At 39.4% G+C, this 19,162-nt stretch overlaps 1 protein-coding gene across 6 annotated transcripts in view; it reads right to left on the reverse strand.

Moving 5' to 3' along the window:
- Positions 1–19,162, reverse strand: part of LOC138952389 (synaptosomal-associated protein 25-like) — a 110,447-nt gene that overhangs the window by 11,033 nt on the left and 80,252 nt on the right. For 3 of the 6 annotated variants that reach the window (XM_070324057.1, XM_070324053.1, XM_070324052.1), the window contains 5 exons: positions 16,827–16,868; positions 13,904–13,952; positions 11,322–11,439; positions 10,167–10,304; positions 7,350–7,494 (listed from right to left, as the gene is read on the reverse strand). In XM_070324057.1, coding sequence (XP_070180158.1) covers positions 7,350–7,494; positions 10,167–10,304; positions 11,322–11,439; positions 13,904–13,952; positions 16,827–16,868 — 492 coding nt within the window. Of the gene's footprint in view, positions 1–7,349; positions 7,495–10,166; positions 10,305–11,321; positions 11,440–13,903; positions 13,953–15,944; positions 15,994–16,826; positions 16,869–19,162 lie in introns of all 6 variants that reach the window. The other 3 variants (XM_070324058.1, XM_070324056.1, XM_070324055.1) reach the window with 1 other exon arrangement.

Below are 19,162 nucleotides of genomic sequence, written 5' to 3' on the forward strand. Positions count from 1 at the left end.
CTCCAAATGGAACCCACGCAAAACGATACAGCCAAACTGTGCCACTGAACGAATGATAGGAAACAAACGGCAAAACCTGAAGCCTCACTGAAAATCCCGAACAGGTGACCAATATTGCGAAGAATGTGCACAGTATTATCCAGCCTCTCCTGATCAATATCCTCCAGCAAGAAGACCATGAACAATTTAGAATGTTTTGTGCAAGAATTTGTTGGGGGCACAATATTGTAAGAATTACCTGCAGCCCTGGCAAACACATCAACAATTAAGAGCTCGATCTTTTTCGCTTTGTGCGATAATGATTAGTACTATCAAAAAGGCAGTGCCGGGGTGAAAGGACTTCAGTACACTCCCATGAACGTAACCGGCTGGTTTTGTGGATAGGAAAAGTATAGAACTGTAATCAAGATTGCCAACGGGATACTGATCTATGCTTCAAGGATCAAAAGTGTACATGTATATATATGTTACGTGATTTTCTCTTTGAAAGACCTGGTAATTTTCTACCTGAAATTACCACCCAATACAAGAACTACAATAAACTCACACTGAAATTACCACCCCATACAAGAACTACAATAAACTCACACTGAAATTACCACCCAATACAAGAACTACAATAAACTCACACTGAAATTACCACCCAATACAAGAACTACAATAAACTCACACTGAAATTACCACCCCATACAAGAACTACAATAAACTCACACTGAAATTACCACCCAATACAAGAACTACAATAAACTCACACTGAAATTACCACCCAATACAAGAACTACAATAAACTCACACTGAAATTACCACCCAATACAAGAACTACAATAAACTCACACTGAAATTACCACCCCATACAAGAACTACAATAAACTCACACTGAAATTACCACCCAATACAAGAACTACAATAAACTCACACTGAAATTACCACCCAATACAAGAACCATAATAAACTCACACTGAAATTACCACCCAATACAAGAACTACAATAAACTCACACTGAAATTACCACCCAATACAAGAACTACAATAAACTCACACTGAAATTACCACCCAATACAAGAACTACAATAAACTCACACTGAAATTACCACCCAATACAAGAACTACAATAAACTCACACTGAAATTACCACCCAATACAAGAACTACAATAAACTCACACTGAAATTACCACCCAATACAAGAACTACAATAAACTCACACTGAAATTACCACCCAATACAAGAACTACAATAAACTCACACTGAAATTACCACCCAATACAAGAACTACAATAAACTCACACTGAAATTACCACCCAATACAAGAACTACAATAAACTCACACTGAAATTACCACCCAATACAAGAACTACAATAAACTCACACTGAAATTACCACCCAATACAAGAACTACAATAAACTCACACTGAAATTACCACCCCATACAAGAACTACAATAAACTCACACTGAAATTACCACCCAATACAAGAACTACAATAAACTCACACTGAAATTACCACCCAATACAAGAACTACAATAAACTCACACTGAAATTACCACCCAATACAAGAACTACAATAAACTCACACTGAAATTACCACCCAATACAAGAACTACAATAAACTCACACTGAAATTACCACCCAATACAAGAACTACAATAAACTCACACTGAAATTACCACCCAATACAAGAACTACAATAAACTCACACTGAAATTACCACCCAATACAAGAACTACAATAAACTCACACTGAAATTACCACCCAATACAAGAACCATAATAAACTCACACTGAAATTACCACCCAATACAAGAACTACAATAAACTCACACTGAAATTACCACCCAATACAAGAACTACAATAAACTCACACTGAAATTACCACCCAATACAAGAACTACAATAAACTCACACTGAAATTACCACCCAATACAAGAACCATAATAAACTCACACTGAAATTACCACCCAATACAAGAACTACAATAAACTCACACTGAAATTACCACCCAATACAAGAACTACAATAAACTCACACTGAAATTACCACCCAATACAAGAACTACAATAAACTCACACTGAAATTACCACCCAATACAAGAACTACAATAAACTCACACTGAAATTACCACCCAATACAAGAACTACAATAAACTCACACTGAAATTACCACCCCATACAAGAACTACAATAAACTCACACTGAAATTACCACCCAATACAAGAACTACAATAAACTCACACTGAAATTACCACCCAATACAAGAACTACAATAAACTCACACTGAAATTACCACCCAATACAAGAACTACAATAAACTCACACTGAAATTACCACCCAATACAAGAACTACAATAAACTCACACTGAAATTACCACCCAATACAAGAACTACAATAAACTCACACTGAAATTACCACCCAATACAAGAACTACAATAAACTCACACTGAAATTACCACCCAATACAAGAACTACAATAAACTCACACTGAAATTACCACCCAATACAAGAACTACAATAAACTCACACTGAAATTACCACCCAATACAAGAACTACAATAAACTCACACTGAAATTACCACCCAATACAAGAACCATAATAAACTCACACTGAAATTACCACCCAATACAAGAACTACAATAAACTCACACTGAAATTACCACCCAATACAAGAACTACAATAAACTCACACTGAAATTACCACCCAATACAAGAACTACAATAAACTCACACTGAAATTACCACCCAATACAAGAACCATAATAAACTCACACTGAAATTACCACCCAATACAAGAACTACAATAAACTCACACTGAAATTACCACCCAATACAAGAACTACAATAAACTCACACTGAAATTACCACCCAATACAAGAACTACAATAAACTCACACTGAAATTACCACCCAATACAAGAACTACAATAAACTCACACTGAAATTACCACCCAATACAAGAACTACAATAAACTCACACTGAAATTACCACCCAATACAAGAACTACAATAAACTCACACTGAAATTACCACCCAATACAAGAACTACAATAAACTCACACTGAAATTACCACCCAATACAAGAACTACAATAAACTCACACTGAAATTACCACCCAATACAAGAACTACAATAAACTCACACTGAAATTACCACCCAATACAAGAACTACAATAAACTCACACTGAAATTACCACCCAATACAAGAACTACAATAAACTCACACTGAAATTACCACCCAATACAAGAACTACAATAAACTCACACTGAAATTACCACCCAATACAAGAACTACAATAAACTCACACTGAAATTACCACCCAATACAAGAACTACAATAAACTCACACTGAATTCCCTATGTAATCTCGAGTAACTTAAGAACAGGATTAAAATCGCACGTTCCATTCAACTCAATTCATTCAGATATACTGTGTCTGCATAACCCTTGCTCACTATAGTGTGTAATGTATTGTTCTGAGTGATTACTTCCCTTTGCTGTCTGATCTCCAAAATACTGTTTCATCTCACTTGCTTTGATAATGTTCAGCAGGGTTAGCCAAGAACAAGAAGGGCAAAGCCCATACGACTCACATGCTTTACACATTTTTCCTACCAAAATACATGTGACCTTGACCCAAGGTCAAGGTCATCCAAGGTCATGCAACACAAAGCTGTTAATTCAAGACATAGGAAGTACAATGGTGCTTATTGGCTCTTTCTACCATGAGATATGGTCACTTTTAGTGGTTCACTACCTTATTTTGGTCACATTTCATAAGGGTCAAAGTGACCTTGACCTTGATCATATGTGACCAAATGTGTCTCATGATGAAAGCATAACATGTGCCCCACATAATTTTTAAGTTTGAAACAGTTATCTTCCATAGTTCAGGGTCAAGGTCACTTCAAAATATGTATACAATCCAACTTTGAAGAGCTCCTGTGACCTTGACCTTGAAGCAAGGTAAACCAAACTGGTATCAAACGATGGGGCTTACTTTGCCCTATATATCATATATAGGTGAGGTATTGAATCTCAAAAACTTCAGAGAAAATGTGAAAAATGTGAAAAATAGCTGTTTTTTAGGCAACATTTATGGCCCCTGCGACCTTGACCTTGAAGCAAGGTCAAGATGCTATGTATGTTTTTTGGGGCCTTGTCATCATACACCATCTTGCCAAATTTGGTACTGATAGACTGAATAGTGTCCAAGAAATATCCAACGTTAAAGTTTTCCGGACGGACGGCCGGACGGACGGACGGACGTCCGGACGTCCGGACGGACGGACGGACGACTCGGGTGAGTACATAGACTCACTTTTGCTTCGCATGTGAGTCAAAAATCACATGAATTAAATGATGAGGTTCTTTCTTTTCTATTTCCCACCAGAATGATTTGTACACAAATATCAAGTGTCTAGGTAAAAGCGGAAGGCCAAATTTTCACACAACAGCAAGTAAATGGCGACAATGCGTGGGGGAGGGTTGATTCAGCCTGAAAAACGGGAACAACGATGAACAGTAAGGAATCAAGTGCACTGCAAGAACAGAAACACTGGGCAAAGAAACTATCGGTCCAACCAATGATATATAAGCCATCAGGATTACAACCATCAAAATATTTCAAGTATCCAAAATCCTCTTGCTGAGGCATTACACATAAATAATCGTAGAAAGGTGGGAGAAAACATCAAACAGTTTGCAGTGGACAACTGGAAAAAGAAACATTTACACTTGAGGACAGATGAGATGTAATGAAATAGCTTAGGATTCAACAGTGGTGCTCAGCAACAAAGTCACACAAACTGACAAAGGCTTGCAGCAGATTTAAAGCAACCAGAACTGGTGTTGAGATTTCAAACTAGAAGAATTCCCACCAAATAGGGCACATACAAATTCAGAATAGTTAGAAAGGCGCAGCAGAAACTCTAAACCTTTGTCGGAAATCACGCACAGTCAATTCAAAAACAATTTAGGAACAACCTTATATAGATTCTTCATAACTCCTGTTCTCTGCCACCAACTTCAAACCCTGAACAGGTGTTTATTAAGAACAACAAGCTGAACAAGTTTTACACGTCTCAATTGAACGAGAAACAAAACTTGCAAGAACAGAGCCTTGCCATGGAAGCAGAATGCCAGGCTCTGAAGGTAGTTGACAGCGGAACAACGTACATTACAATCCAGCGCTGGACAGGTGTAATACACAATGAAGTAGGGTACAAAGTGGATTCACATACCCATTCCCACACTCCACTCATCAAGGGTATGTGTACTTCCCTTCTCATTAAACTCATATCAGCCACTACTGATTTGTCAAGGCTTTTACATGAGATACGTGGATCCTACTTGAACCCACCCCAAAATTCAGCGGCCTGGCTTCTTTATGCCCAGATAAGGAGTTTTTTGTTGAATTCCTTTCGTAACTGCTCCACGTGCGAAACTAATTAATTCAGAAAAAGGGAAGTCCCACTTTGCACAGAGCGTAGCCCGAGGCTCTTAATTTTTCGTACACGTTCAAGCAGAAGGCCGCTTTCAATCCATGCAAAAGCCTGGGCAGATCTGTAATGGCTGACATGATCCTTTCCATGGGAAGGAATGTGTCTCAAAAGCAGACAATACACAATTAAGATGTGCACAAGATGAATGAGGTATATATGGGAAGAACAGCGGGAACATGAAAGGAATGGAATATAATGTCACAGATGAGAGAGAGTGGGGTGGGGTGGGGTGGAGGGACACAAACCAAAGTACAAAGCATTCTTAAGCTCAAAGCATTCATAAATCTCATTGGTTAGCATGTTAATGTTAATTCAAAACCAGTCCAAATGCATAAGTTATGCAACCTGTTTGTTAGTGTCAGGCTGTTTTGTACAAGACAGGCAGCGTATTATGAAGCAGGTGGTTATGGCAACGAAACCTCTGTTTTGTACAAGACAGGCAGCGTATTATGAAGCAGGTGGTCATGGCAACGAAACCTCTGTTTTGTACAAGACAGGCAGCGTATTATGAAGCAGGTGGTCATGGCAACGAAACCTCTGTTTTGTACAAGACAGGCAGCGTATTATGAAGCAGGTGGTCATGGCAACGAAACCTCTGTTTTGTACAAGACAGGCAGCGTATTATGAAGCAGGTGGTCATGGCAACGAAACCTCTGTTTTAAGCCTCTCATTACTTTAAGATCACATTTTCTGCAAGCTCTTTATAACGTCAAGAAATTGACCTCAGTTTCTGCAAGCTCTTTATAACGTCAAGAAATTGACCTCATTTTCTGCAAGCTCTTTATAACGTCAAGAAATTGACCTCATTTTCTGCAAGCTCTTTATAACGTCAAGAAATTGACCTCATTTTCTGCAAGCTCTTTATAACGTCAAGAAATTGACCTCAGTTTCTGCAAGCTCTTTATAACGTCAAGAAATTGACCTCAGTTTCTGCAAGCTCTTTATAACGTCAAGAAATTGACCTCATTTTCTGCAAGCTCTTTATAACGTCAAGAAATTGACCTCATTTTCTGCAAGCTCTTTATAACGTCAAGAAATTTACCTCATTTTCTGCAAGCTCTTTATAACGTCAAGAAATTGACCTCATTTTCTGCAAGCTCTTTATAACGTCAAGAAATTGACCTCATTTTCTGCAAGCTCTTTATAACGTCAAGAAATTGACCTCATTTTCTGCAAGCTCTTTATAACGTCAAGAAATTGACCTCAGTTTCTGCAAGCTCTTTATAACGTCAAGAAATTGACCTCATTTTCTGCAAGCTCTTTATAACGTCAAGAAATTGACCTCAGTTTCTGCAAGCTCTTTATAACGTCAAGAAATTGACCTCATTTTCTGCAAGCTCTTTATAACGTCAAGAAATTGACCTCATTTTCTGCAAGCTCTTTATAACGTCAAGACATTGACCTCATTTTCTGCAAGCTCTTTATAACGTCAAGAAATTGACCTCAGTTTCTGCAAGCTCTTTATAACGTCAAGAAATTGACCTCAGTTTCTGCAAGCTCTTTATAACGTCAAGAAATTGACCTCATTTTCTGCAAGCTCTTTATAACGTCAAGAAATTGACCTCATTTTAAAAAACCCAACTCTTTTGAACGCATGAATTGTTCAGATTTCAGATATCCTAAAAGTAAAACAGAGGTGATGCTGTAGTTGTTAAATTAGTTTTCAGCTGCTAAATCCATTTGCCAAGGTTATAGCTTGAATCCTGCAAACCCTATAATCATTATTCAGTTAACGAAAAAAGCCAGAAAAGAAGTAAACCTCTGCACAGAACGAGCCAAAACTAAACTCAGGGCAACAGCTGATGTACTGCAGCTCCAAAATGCTGAAGCAGTAGCAGCAGCAGCGCCATACATTACCTTCTGGTTGATGCGGTCGACCTGCTTGTTCTGTGACTCGATCTCACTGCCCATGTCCACGGCCATGTTGCGCAGGTTGCCGATCATGCCGGACACCTCACCCAGGTTCTGTTCCATCTCCGTCTCCCGCGCGTCATTCATAATTCTGAGAATTGGAAGACAATTTTACATGTTCAGTATTTGCACTGTAAATGATGTTATGTTATTGTTTTCCCCCCCAATGATTGTACAGCGCTGTGAGCAGGGTTTAACCCTGAATACAAGCACTTTATAAATAGTATGCATTATTATTTAAGTTATTGAGACATCACAGTGCGTTAAGAGATTTACAGAGAAAATGAATTATTGAACGAAGCGCGTAGCGGTGAGTTCAATAATCATTTTCGAGATTTGCTCTATAAATCTCTTAGCGCACTGTGATAGTTTCAATAACGATATTGTCAGTACCGCAAGAGAAAAAACAAGATTCACAACGCACATTTTGCTACGCGCATTTGGATAGGCATAACAATTCCAGAAGCAAGGGGCTTGCGCCCCGCTTTCCGCTCGCCTGAATAAGTAAAGAAACGATCAAAGTAGTGGTATTTCAAGGTCGCTCGCGCTCCCACCTATGCTACATGCACCTCTCATGTCTCTTCACAAAGTCGGACTAGAGTCAAGCTCAACAGGGTCTTCTTTCCCCGCTGATTCCGTCAAGCCCGTTCCCTTTGCTGTGGTTTCGCTAGATAGTAGATAGGGACAGTGGGATGCCCTTAGATTACCACAGGGATAACTGGCTTGTGGCAGCCAAGCGCTCATCGGGGAGTCTAGTACTAAATATAAGAATGCTCTGAACCCTATTATACCAAAGGTTTTTTCCTTCAAATTTGCCAAACATGTTAATTTGCTGAGCGTTTGAAAGCCGGTTTTATGTCGTCTGCTAGAGCAATCGAACTGGTCTAGCTGGTACTTTATCGGAATAACACTTGTGTTTTTCTGTTAGCTGCTGGGAATTTTATGCTATTAATCATCATTTGTTAATGTGGAGATGAAACAAGAAGGGCAAAGCCCATACGACTCACATGCTTGACCTTCTGCTTTACACATTTTTCCTACCAAAATACATGTGACCTTGACCCAAGTTCAAGGTCATCCAAGGTCATGCAACACAAAGCTGTTAATTCAAGACATAGGAAGTACAATGGTGCTTATTGGCTCTTTCTACCATGAGATATGGTCACTTTTAGTGGTTCACTACCTTATTTTGGTCACATTTCATAAGGGTCAAAGTGACCTTGACCTTGATCATATGGGACCAAATGTGTCTCATGATGAAAGCATAACATGTGCCCCACATAATTTTTAAGTTTGAAACAGTTATCTTCCATAGTTCAGGGTCAAGGTCACTTCAAAATATGTATACAATCCAACTTTGAAGAGCTCCTGTGACCTTGACCTTGAAGCAAGGTAAACCAAACTGGTATCAAAAGATGGGGCTTACTTTGCCCTATATATCATATATAGGTGAGGTATTCAATCTCAAAAACTTCAGAGAAAATGGGAAAAATGGGAAAAATAGCTGTTTTTTAGACAACATTTATGGCCCCTGCGACCTTGACCTTGAAGCAAGGTCAAGATGCTATGTATGTTTTTTGGGGCCTTGTCATCATACACCATCTTGCCAAATTTGGTACTGATAGACTGAATAGTGTCCAAGAAATATTCAACGTTAAAGTTTTCCGGCCGGCCGGCCGGACGGACGACTCGGGTGAGTACATAGACTCACTTTTGCTTCGCATGTGAGTCAAAAAGCTGCATGTCACTTAAATGAAGGATTGGAAGAATCTTCTCAGGTAAAAAGCACATTGCCATTAGCCAATCAACTGTTTCACATCAGTCATGTGACACCAGTACTTACTGACAATTATCATTACCATTATTTGCCTTAACCTGTTCGCTGCCAGTAAACATTTGCATACAATTTAGCATCCGAGCTCTATTGGTCTGAATTGACAACTTACAGTATGCCCTTGATGTATGAATGAATACACTATGCACGCACACATTGTTTGTGTGTTTTTGTTTTTCTTCTTCTGTCGTTGTTTATTGAACGGTTTGTTGCCCGTTGAATCAAGTTACCCAGGACATCGTCTGACATCCTACAGGCAGTGAAAGGCTTAAACCAGAAATTTCAGACAGTTCACTTTTTGTGTGTGTGTATGAAAATGCCAGAAAGGTACTCACTGTCTGCAGTCAGTCCTACCGGTTTTGATTTGATTTGCCATGCAGTTTCTCTTACCCAAAGATCTTGTTGTATTTTCATTTCAACTTACTCTGACAGCTTGCTTAACCAAATGACTGTTTTCTGTTGGATGTATTACTCTTGCTTTTTTTGGTAAATACATGTACGGGTTTAAAAAATAACCAGTGCAAGTATACTCATGTCACAGCAGAGGAAAATTGCGTGTTTTTTCATGAATGTTACATTCCGAAATAACTGATTAGTAGTTTTGACAAAGATAAACGCTGGAAGCCCCTTCCCAAATCTCCCACTAACACTTATATAATCACTCATTCCCACAGGTAAACAGCAGCCTAACTTTACGGAACTATATATAGGCTTCCACTGTCTGGATTATTCTCCCAGTATCTTTATCCGGACATGAGATTATGCAACAAAACAAAAGGCTGGGAAGAATGCCCGCTTCCCTCAATTTGAAAAAAAAGAAGCAAAATCGTGCGATCTGGGAATTTCAAAAATGATCTCCAGAGTTTTGAACATGCTGGAATTCCGGAAACATCTCATGCCAGATGTCACATCTGTCCAGGTGAACTCACCGTGTGACGTATCCTCCTGTAATCATTCCACCATTGGGATCGCCCACCACCACTCGGGGACCGTTTGTGTTCACTTTGCCGTCTTCAGTCGCCTTCCACGTTTTGTTGTAATCCGAGCCCTTCTCAAAGTTTTTGGACCTGTGGATGAAAATGGAAAAACATGAGAATCTCAAAAAGGAAATTTCTTCTTCTTCTTCGTTGGCTCAGACGCAAAAGGTTATGAACCAGATAACAAAAATAATATATCAACAAGAAGGGCAAAGCCCATATGACTCACATGCTTGACCTTGACCTTTACATGACCTTGACCAAGGTCAAGGTCATCCAAGGTCATGCAACACAAAGCTGTTAATTCAAGACATAGGAAGTACAATGGTGCTTATTGGCTCTTTCTACCATGAGATATGGTCACTTTTAGTAATTCACTACCTTATTTTGGTCACATTTCATAAGGGTCAAAGTGACCTTGACCTTGATCATATGTGACCAAATGTGTCTCATGATGAAAGCATAACATGTGCCCCACATAATTTTTAAGTTTGAAACAGTTATCTTCCATAGTTCAGGGTCAAGGTCACTTCAAAATATGTATACAATCCAACTTTGAAGAGCTCCTGTGACCTTGACCTTGAAGCAAGGTAAACCAAACTGGTATCAAAAGATGGGGCTTACTTTGCCCTATATATCATATATAGGTGAGGTATTCAATCTCAAAAACTTCAGAGAAAATGGGAAAAATGTGAAAAATAGCTGTTTTTTAGACAACATTTATGGCCCCTGCGACCTTGACCTTGAAGCAAGGTCAAGATTCTATGTATGTTTTTTGGGGCCTTGTCATCATACACCATCTTGCCAAATTTGGTACTGATAGACTGAATAGTGTCCAAGAAATATCCAACGTTAAAGTTTTCCGGACGGACGGACGGACGGACGGACGACTCGGGTGAGTACATAGACTCACTTTTGCTTCGCATGTGAGTCAATAAAGGAATTTGACCCAAATCCTGAAGATTTGAAACAAATGAAATTCGTACCAATAACTCAACATGTCAGTGGAAGAACTTACAAAAATTAACCTAAAAATCTCATATCTGAAATGCATTAATAAATAAAGCAGTGAATGATCAATTCAAATGTTTAAACAAAATTAGATACCGTTTCCAGGGCAAAACACATAGGCCGCAGCATTTTTCTAGACCCTCCAAGTTTTTCTCTGCATCTCTCATGTCTTGGTTGATTTGGTCCATTCCCTCTTCGATGCGGTCCAATTGCTCTGCGGAAAAGAAACGATCAGTGATTTAATAAAGACTAGATCCGGTTAAAGTCACTGATGTAAGAAAACATGTGAGATCTAAATTCAGTTGACAGAAATTCTTATGATTCAATATTGAAATGGCATTATAATCTTAGCACCTGAGATCAAGTTACAGAAATTCTTTATACTCAATGACAACATTGCGTTACTATCTAACAATAATTGTACAAATAATACAAAGGACATATTGAGTAAATTCAGGTAAATATGCCAATGAGAAGCTCTGCTTTTTGAACAAATGTAAGACTCAGTTATACAAATTATGTGAATACCTAAGTATCAAATGCAACAATTATACAGAGGACAGATTGAGTAAGTTCAGGGTTATACTTAAATAAGAAGCTTGGCTTCTTGGACCAATCTTTGGCAAAAAATGTGTTGAACTATTACAGAGTTAGGCTTAATCCTGCTAAAAGGTAAACCCATGAAAACAAAACCAGTTCGAGTCTCTCTGATGTGCTGAAACTATACTTAAACTACACTAGAACAGAATGGCGTAAAGCTTCAAGCAACCATTAAAACCATGATCAAGTGCTACAAATTGTCATATGGATCAGGTACGATTTGTAGTATGTGACCCGGTGACATTAAAAAATCCTGTCATATTAATGTTCGTTTTAATGTTCATTAAAAAAGACCTTTTGATCAAGTACAGGTATCTCTTTCATTACAGCTCTGCCAGGGCGACATTAAATATAAAATATAAAAAGATAGATGGGAGATGATCTTCCTAAATGTCAAAAGAAAATGAATATGAGCCATAAAATGTAAATGAAAATATCAAGAGGTTGCCATTAGCTGCTCTAAATAATACTCATAAAAGGTTAAAAAAAATCAATGGAAGAATATTGTTACCAACAGTTTAAAATGAAAGAAAATTAGATACTAAGCAGAGGCCAGTTGACCTTCGGTTTAAAAGAAAACTGGGCTAGGGTGAAATATGATACCTAGCCTGAAAAGTTACATATATGAGAATAATTAAAACAATAACTTCTGAAAGAAATCCTTTTTAATCAAAGCCTGCAGCTTTTCTTTGGTTGCTTATGATCTCTGCCTACTCAAATCATATATATCTCTCACAGGTATAAAATCAAATGGGATTCTTTTGATGAGAATTAAGGCTTTAAAATACTTTCTTGTCAACTTGAAATACTCAATCTTTCCGCCTAACACTCTTACACATCAACAAGTCACTAAAAAGAACAGGTAAAACACAAACCAAACTGAACCCAAAATTAAAAGGAAATGGGATTATAAAAGCAGAATTTTAAATTTCAAAATTTAAGAAAATCAGACGCAAAATATGCAGGCATTTCTTTTTTTTCTAGCACTGGAATAATATTTGATACGTCATCGAATGAATGTAAGCAGGAAACCAAAATGCTACGCATAACTGCTTCAGAAGGCAATTCAAATGATCATACAGGCTTACAGATAAACATGCAAAGTTTAAAACAATTTTACACATGTTCACTAATTTGAACCCGAAAATAATGCAAATATTGTTTTAATGTATGAACACAATATCACATGAGTCTTTCTTCTTTACTTTTTGTTTGTTTGTTTGTTTGCTTAACGCCCAGCCGACCACGAAGGGCCATATCAGGGCGGTGCTGCTTTGACATATAACGTGCGCCACACACAAGACAGAAGTCGTAGCACAGGCTTCATGTCTCACCCAGTCACATTATTCTGACACCGGACCAACCAGTCCTAGCACTAACCCCATAGTGCCAGACGCCAGGCGGAGCAGCCACTAGATTACCAATTTTAAAGTCTTTAGGTATGACCCGGCCAGGGTTCGAACCCACGACCTCCCGATCACGGGGCGGACGCCTTACCACTAGGCCAACCGTGCCGGTTTCTTCTTTACTTAAAGCTAAGCAACCCTGTTGAAGTCTTGAATATAACCTGTCTTTCTTCACTACGATTTTTATGCTGCTCACCAACATTATTCTCATGGCTTCGTCTGAGTAGCTTGGTTGTTATCAGATAAAACATTTTTAAGTATCATTACTTGTCTTTCAACCAAAACAAAGATCACATTAGAAATGGCTAAACCAAAACAGAGCAGGCCGGTAGCCATTGAAACATATATCTTCACTGAAGTTAAACAAAAAGCGTTAAAGCACCCACCCATACATGTTAATCTAGGGATATATACATTAGTTTGATAAATGCAAATGGAGCATTAGTGCGATGTTACTTTTTTTTCATAAGTAGAAAGCATGAGTGTTTAATGCCAAGCAGTAATTTTTTTTATGACAATTAAAAAGCACGGGTGGAAGCGACTCTCTTCTTGGAATGAGAGGTTAGGCAATGTTAATGACTTTTACTTCAAAGCACTGATGGTAGCGTCTCTACTCGTTATGTTCGTTGAGCAATGAATGAAGCTTGTTGATGAGCCTTAATTACTACCTACCACCCTGTGAATCGAGCATGACGATAGTTTTGATGCCCACATCTTGACTCTGAAAGTAACACAACACCCAATACTAATAATACCAACAGAAAAGGGACAAGCAAACGAAAAAAGTACACACAAAATAAACTAGTACCGTGGTACCCCTCTTTCTTAAAACCTCAAAGAATCTGAATAAATCAGCTGTAAAATTACGTCTTAATTGTGACAGAGGAAAACGTACACATGGTATGGTAAGAAAATCCGAAAAAGTGTTCTGCGTTTTTTTTTTAAAGGAGGTGAAGATAGACATGTGAAATGGCTGTAGGTGTTTCAAAAAGGGATTCCACTGTACACATAAACCCAACTACTACACATGGGTGACGTGCTGTACGTGTATGAAGAATTACCTGCATTCAGCATCTTCAGATTAAAAGCTCAAAGGCAACTTTTTTTTTCTTAAGTTTCAAATTTCCCTACAGACAGCACTTCTGCAATTGTTTTCATGTTGTTTTTGTTTTAAGAAAATATGCTAACATCCTTCTATCTTAAACTCCCAGTCTCCGATCTATCTCTTCAAGATAAACAAAAGAAATTGTACGAAAGTTCTAATGCATCCATTTTTAGTCTCTTGCTCAAATCTTTTTGGAAACTATCTCTAACTTCTGGTAGCTATCATAACTGCAGTATCTTTATATATTCCTGCAATGATGTTACAGGAGAAAAAAAGAAAACAAATATAAATAACAAGATAGATAAATAAACTAATAGAAGTATCAATAAAAATAAAAACATAGATCAATTAATATACCAAAGAATAAATAAACAAACAGAAGTTTACAATGAATAAGAGATCTAAACTCTGGACAAAACGCAGCAAGACGCAGAAGACACTATTCCTCAATAAAAGGAATCTTTAGAACTGTCGTCGGATACTGGTTTTAACGCCCTTAACAAGATGCTGAATGCAGAACACCAAACACATTTAACATAATTTATAGAACATTCATGCAATTCAGAAAACTGAAATGGCATTCATGTCATGGATAACATTGTTCAACATCAGAAACAACACATAAGGATATAACTGCTGTTGAAAAAGGCAATGTCTTTCTTTGTTAAAAAAAATGTTCACTTTAATTTTAAACTGTTAATCCCAACACAGGTATTTTTATTTGCGTTGAATCACGTTGTAGGACCTCTGCTTGGATTTGTTGATGGGCCAGAATTTGGTGAACTTTTTGGGGGGGAGAGAGAGAGAGAGAGAGAGAGAGAGAGAGAGAGAGAGAGAGAGAGAGACAGACAGACAGACAGACAGACAGACAGACAGACAGACAGACACACAGACAGACAGACAGACAGAGAAGGAGCCAGCAATTTGCTAAATTGGTGTTTCTGCCCGGGTCTGGACAGCCTGGGGGATTCTGAACTCCCTAGTGGATCAGTTGTTCTGGATGTTCGTGTAGAAATCTTAACTACAAATAGCTGCTTCTGTAAATCAATATCATTTTCATTCGAAAGAACGACAGTCTTGATGATGCAGGAAAAAATAGCTACCAATCATTTCTACGTAGTGGAAAAATAAATCATTACGATACGTTTCAAGTGGGTGTACAAAAAAAGGGGGTAAATACACTGGGACGTCAGCTCCAAAATCCACTTGGAAGGAAACGTGAATAAAATCAATGGTGAGAAAAAACGAACGTGACATATACAAAATCGACTCCAAATGCAAAAGGAAAATAAACTGCACCATCCATATGACTACAACAGCATACAGCCCTCTCTCTACAGAAACAATTACCTCAACAGGCAAAAAGTAAGAACACAAAAAACATAAACACAACACAAATCAACCTCCATGCAAAGAAAACGATCAACAAAACAAAAAGAAAATCTACGCTTGAATAACTACACGTCAAACGAATGATTGACCACATTCCATTCGCATGACCGGGTTCGCCTACAACATCAATAAAACGACAACAGCAAAAGAGAAATCGAAGAGGATGGAGGTCCAGCGTGTCTCTCTCCCTCCTTGGTCCAACTGTTTATCACTTACCCCCCTGTTCGTCCAACATGACCAGGGTTTTTATACCCGCTTCCTTGCTCTGGGGGGTTGCAGGAAAAAGAACAACGATAACATCAAAATAATGATTAGTTTTTCTTCTGGTTGTAGCGCAGGAACAAGAATGCAGTGATAACATATTTCTCCCTGGTGACTTCACCTTCCCCTGCCACGCAGGAACAAGAATGCAGTGATAACATATTTCTCCCTGGTGACTTCACCTTCCCCTGCCACGCAGGCTGAGCAGATCTTTGAAGAGGAAGTCAAAAAGAGATGAGGTAAAATGTTGCAAATTTAGAATATCGCAAGACAAAGATGATGGTGGAAATTGAAGCGTTTTGTTCTGGCGCGACTGAGGGTGCAAGATGTGCATACGATATTGTCTTTATTTGATATATGATTCACATTCATTGTAATAGGCACGCACAAAATAAACTGCAGAAAAAGCGCCATTCACTTGAAGGCTGAGTCTCGACAATATAAAATGAAGAATGTGCAGCTCTTTGCATAATGTACGTGTTTGCCGTCTTCATATACAAATTCTCATACATAAAGACCTGTTCCTTTTTGTGTTCTAAAATACGGCAGGATTTTATTCAATCTCTCTCCTGTCAACTCTTCAGAGACCTGCGCCCCATCACCCCCACTCCCCCAGCCCAGCCCCCCCCCCCCCCCCTAAACGCCTGCCCCATGTTACCCCCACCACAAGCGCTACTTTCATCTTAAAACTGAGACTTCCGATTCACAGCCGTCCAATTTGTACTTTCAGAGATTACAATTACCAACAGCAGTCGGTTGCCTACTCTTTCATTTTGGAATAAATCGATTCTAAAGAAGAAAATATGCTTGATGAAAATTTAAGAAAAGCACACTTACCTCCTCGCACAGTAGCACCATACGCCGCGTGCTTTCCAACGACTGCAACAGACAAACAGATTTCATTTTGAGTTCACAGCCCATCAAACAAAGACACGAAGAGTTAGATCATGCATATAAACACAGGGAAAGAAATATATGAAAAGACAATCAGACAGACAGGTATATAGACAACGACAGTCAAATAAGCGTGGACTGACACTGTGCCGAATAGAAACGTTTGATAAAATTAATTCTTTTGATTCATAACTTTCCTTGTTGGATTTGTTTTGCACGATTGTTAAATACATGATCAGGTCTGGAGACAGACAGTCAGACAGACAGGCAGACACACAGACAGACAAACAGGTCTGGAGACAAACAGACAGACAGACAAACAGACATGCAAACAGATAGTCAGACAGACAAAAAGACAGAGTCTTCAGACAACTTGGCCTTCGGTTTGGGGGGACTTTCATGTCACCATGACATTTTGCCGTTCATTAACCGATCAATGCAAAATTGTTCAGTGTTTCTCTAATCGATATTTTCCTTCCGGTCTGAAGCCGTTATTCATTTGGAGGGTAACTTGGCATACATAACGCAAGCTGTCTGCCCAGTCTTTTGTCAGGTTTCTATTAGAAAAGAACAGGATCTAATCACAATTTTTCACTGCTTTTATTATCAGCTTTAATTCAAGGAATAATCTACTCGTCAGGTCTTATTGTCAGCTTTCATTGAATGGTATACTCTATTCCATACTTCGTCAATTTATATAATCAGCTAGCATTATTAAAGAGAATAATAGAATCCAACATTCAGCTGTTGTATGTCGTCCAACATCCCCGCCCCCCCCCCCCCCCACCACCACCATTTTGTTTTCTCTCTCTCTCTCTCTCTCTCTCTCCCCTCTCTCTCTCTCTCTCTCTCTCTCTCTCTCTCTCTCTCTCTCTCTCTCTCTCTCCATTTAAGAGATCAGACTCCAGATTCTTGCGTCAAAACCTCTCAACCGTTCATTGATTCCCACTCCGTCTTGTCCGACAGCCGTTCATATTCTTCTCCTAAAACAACTACCCCCCCCCCCCTCCTCCCCCAGGTCACCCTCCGGCTTGTGTAAAGCGGCAGCTATCCTTATAATACATACGTACACACGCACGCACGCACACAAACGGTTTTTTGGAAGCCCATGACACCCCCCCCCCCAACACACCTACCGCTTGTAGGCTTACATACCACACGTACACCCTTCCCCTCCACAGTCTCATACCAACCCCCCCCCCCCCCCCCTTCTCTCTCGATAAGTCGATTGCTAACGTTGCAGACATATACATGGATCTATTTATGTCTATCACTCCTTATTGATCAGGCACATCGAGGATGAAAAGCATCGCTTTCTCAGCCAGGGAGTCCAAACACTTGCCCTCAGCCGAGGCATCAGAAAATTTGAAAAGCCCCGGAGGCCAAAAAATAAGGATAAGACAAGAATTTTTTCTGTCCGAGTCCCGAGGATGAGATATGATGTCTGGGTTTTGGCGAAAGCAAGGGTGCCAAGTGTTGACAAGTGTTGACAAGTGAGGTCGGTAGGGTCGGGGAGGGGGGGATAAAATCGAAAGGGGGAGTGGTAGGGATGGGGGTGGGGGGGGGGGGGGGGGTGGGGGCTTCCGACAGTGCTAACAAGGGGAACGATCCACCTAAAAAAAAGGAGAACCAGCTATTGCTGCAAACCGTCTGCAAGGACCAGAACCCATATAAGGTTTTGTTTGTTTGTTTAACGCCCAGTCCACCACGAAGGGTGATATCAGGGCGGTGCTGCTTTGACATTTAACGTGCGCCACACACAAGACAGAAGTCGCAGCACAGGATTCATGTCTCACCCAGTCACATTATTCTGACACCGGACCAACCAGTCCTAGCACTAACCCCATAATGCCAGACGCCAGGCGGAGCAGCCACTAGATTGCCAATTTTAAAGTCTTTGGTATGACCCGGCCGGGGTTCGAACCCACGACCTCCCGCTCACTGGGCGGACGCCTTACCACTAGGCCACCGTGTTGCGGTCCATATAAGGTCATGCCCTCAACTCCAGTTCTAAAAATCTTCAATCGGTCAATTGTTGAAAATCGTTCTTTTTTTTACCCTCAAGACTGGTGGTCAGCATGTGCAGAAATGTAAGCTCTAAACACAAATCAGATATCTTTTCTTCGGAATGGTGGCAAGCATGCCATTGCGCCTTCAGCCCCAGCGCCCAACTTTACCGAGTCGGGAGACCGACGAAGAACAAACAGCAACATCCATAACAAAAATAACAAAACCAACAACACATACAAAGCAACAAACAAAAACAAAAATGCCATCCC

Source organism: Littorina saxatilis, linkage group LG17, assembly GCF_037325665.1.
Source record: "Littorina saxatilis isolate snail1 linkage group LG17, US_GU_Lsax_2.0, whole genome shotgun sequence".
Lineage (NCBI taxonomy): Eukaryota > Metazoa > Mollusca > Gastropoda > Littorinimorpha > Littorinidae > Littorina > Littorina saxatilis.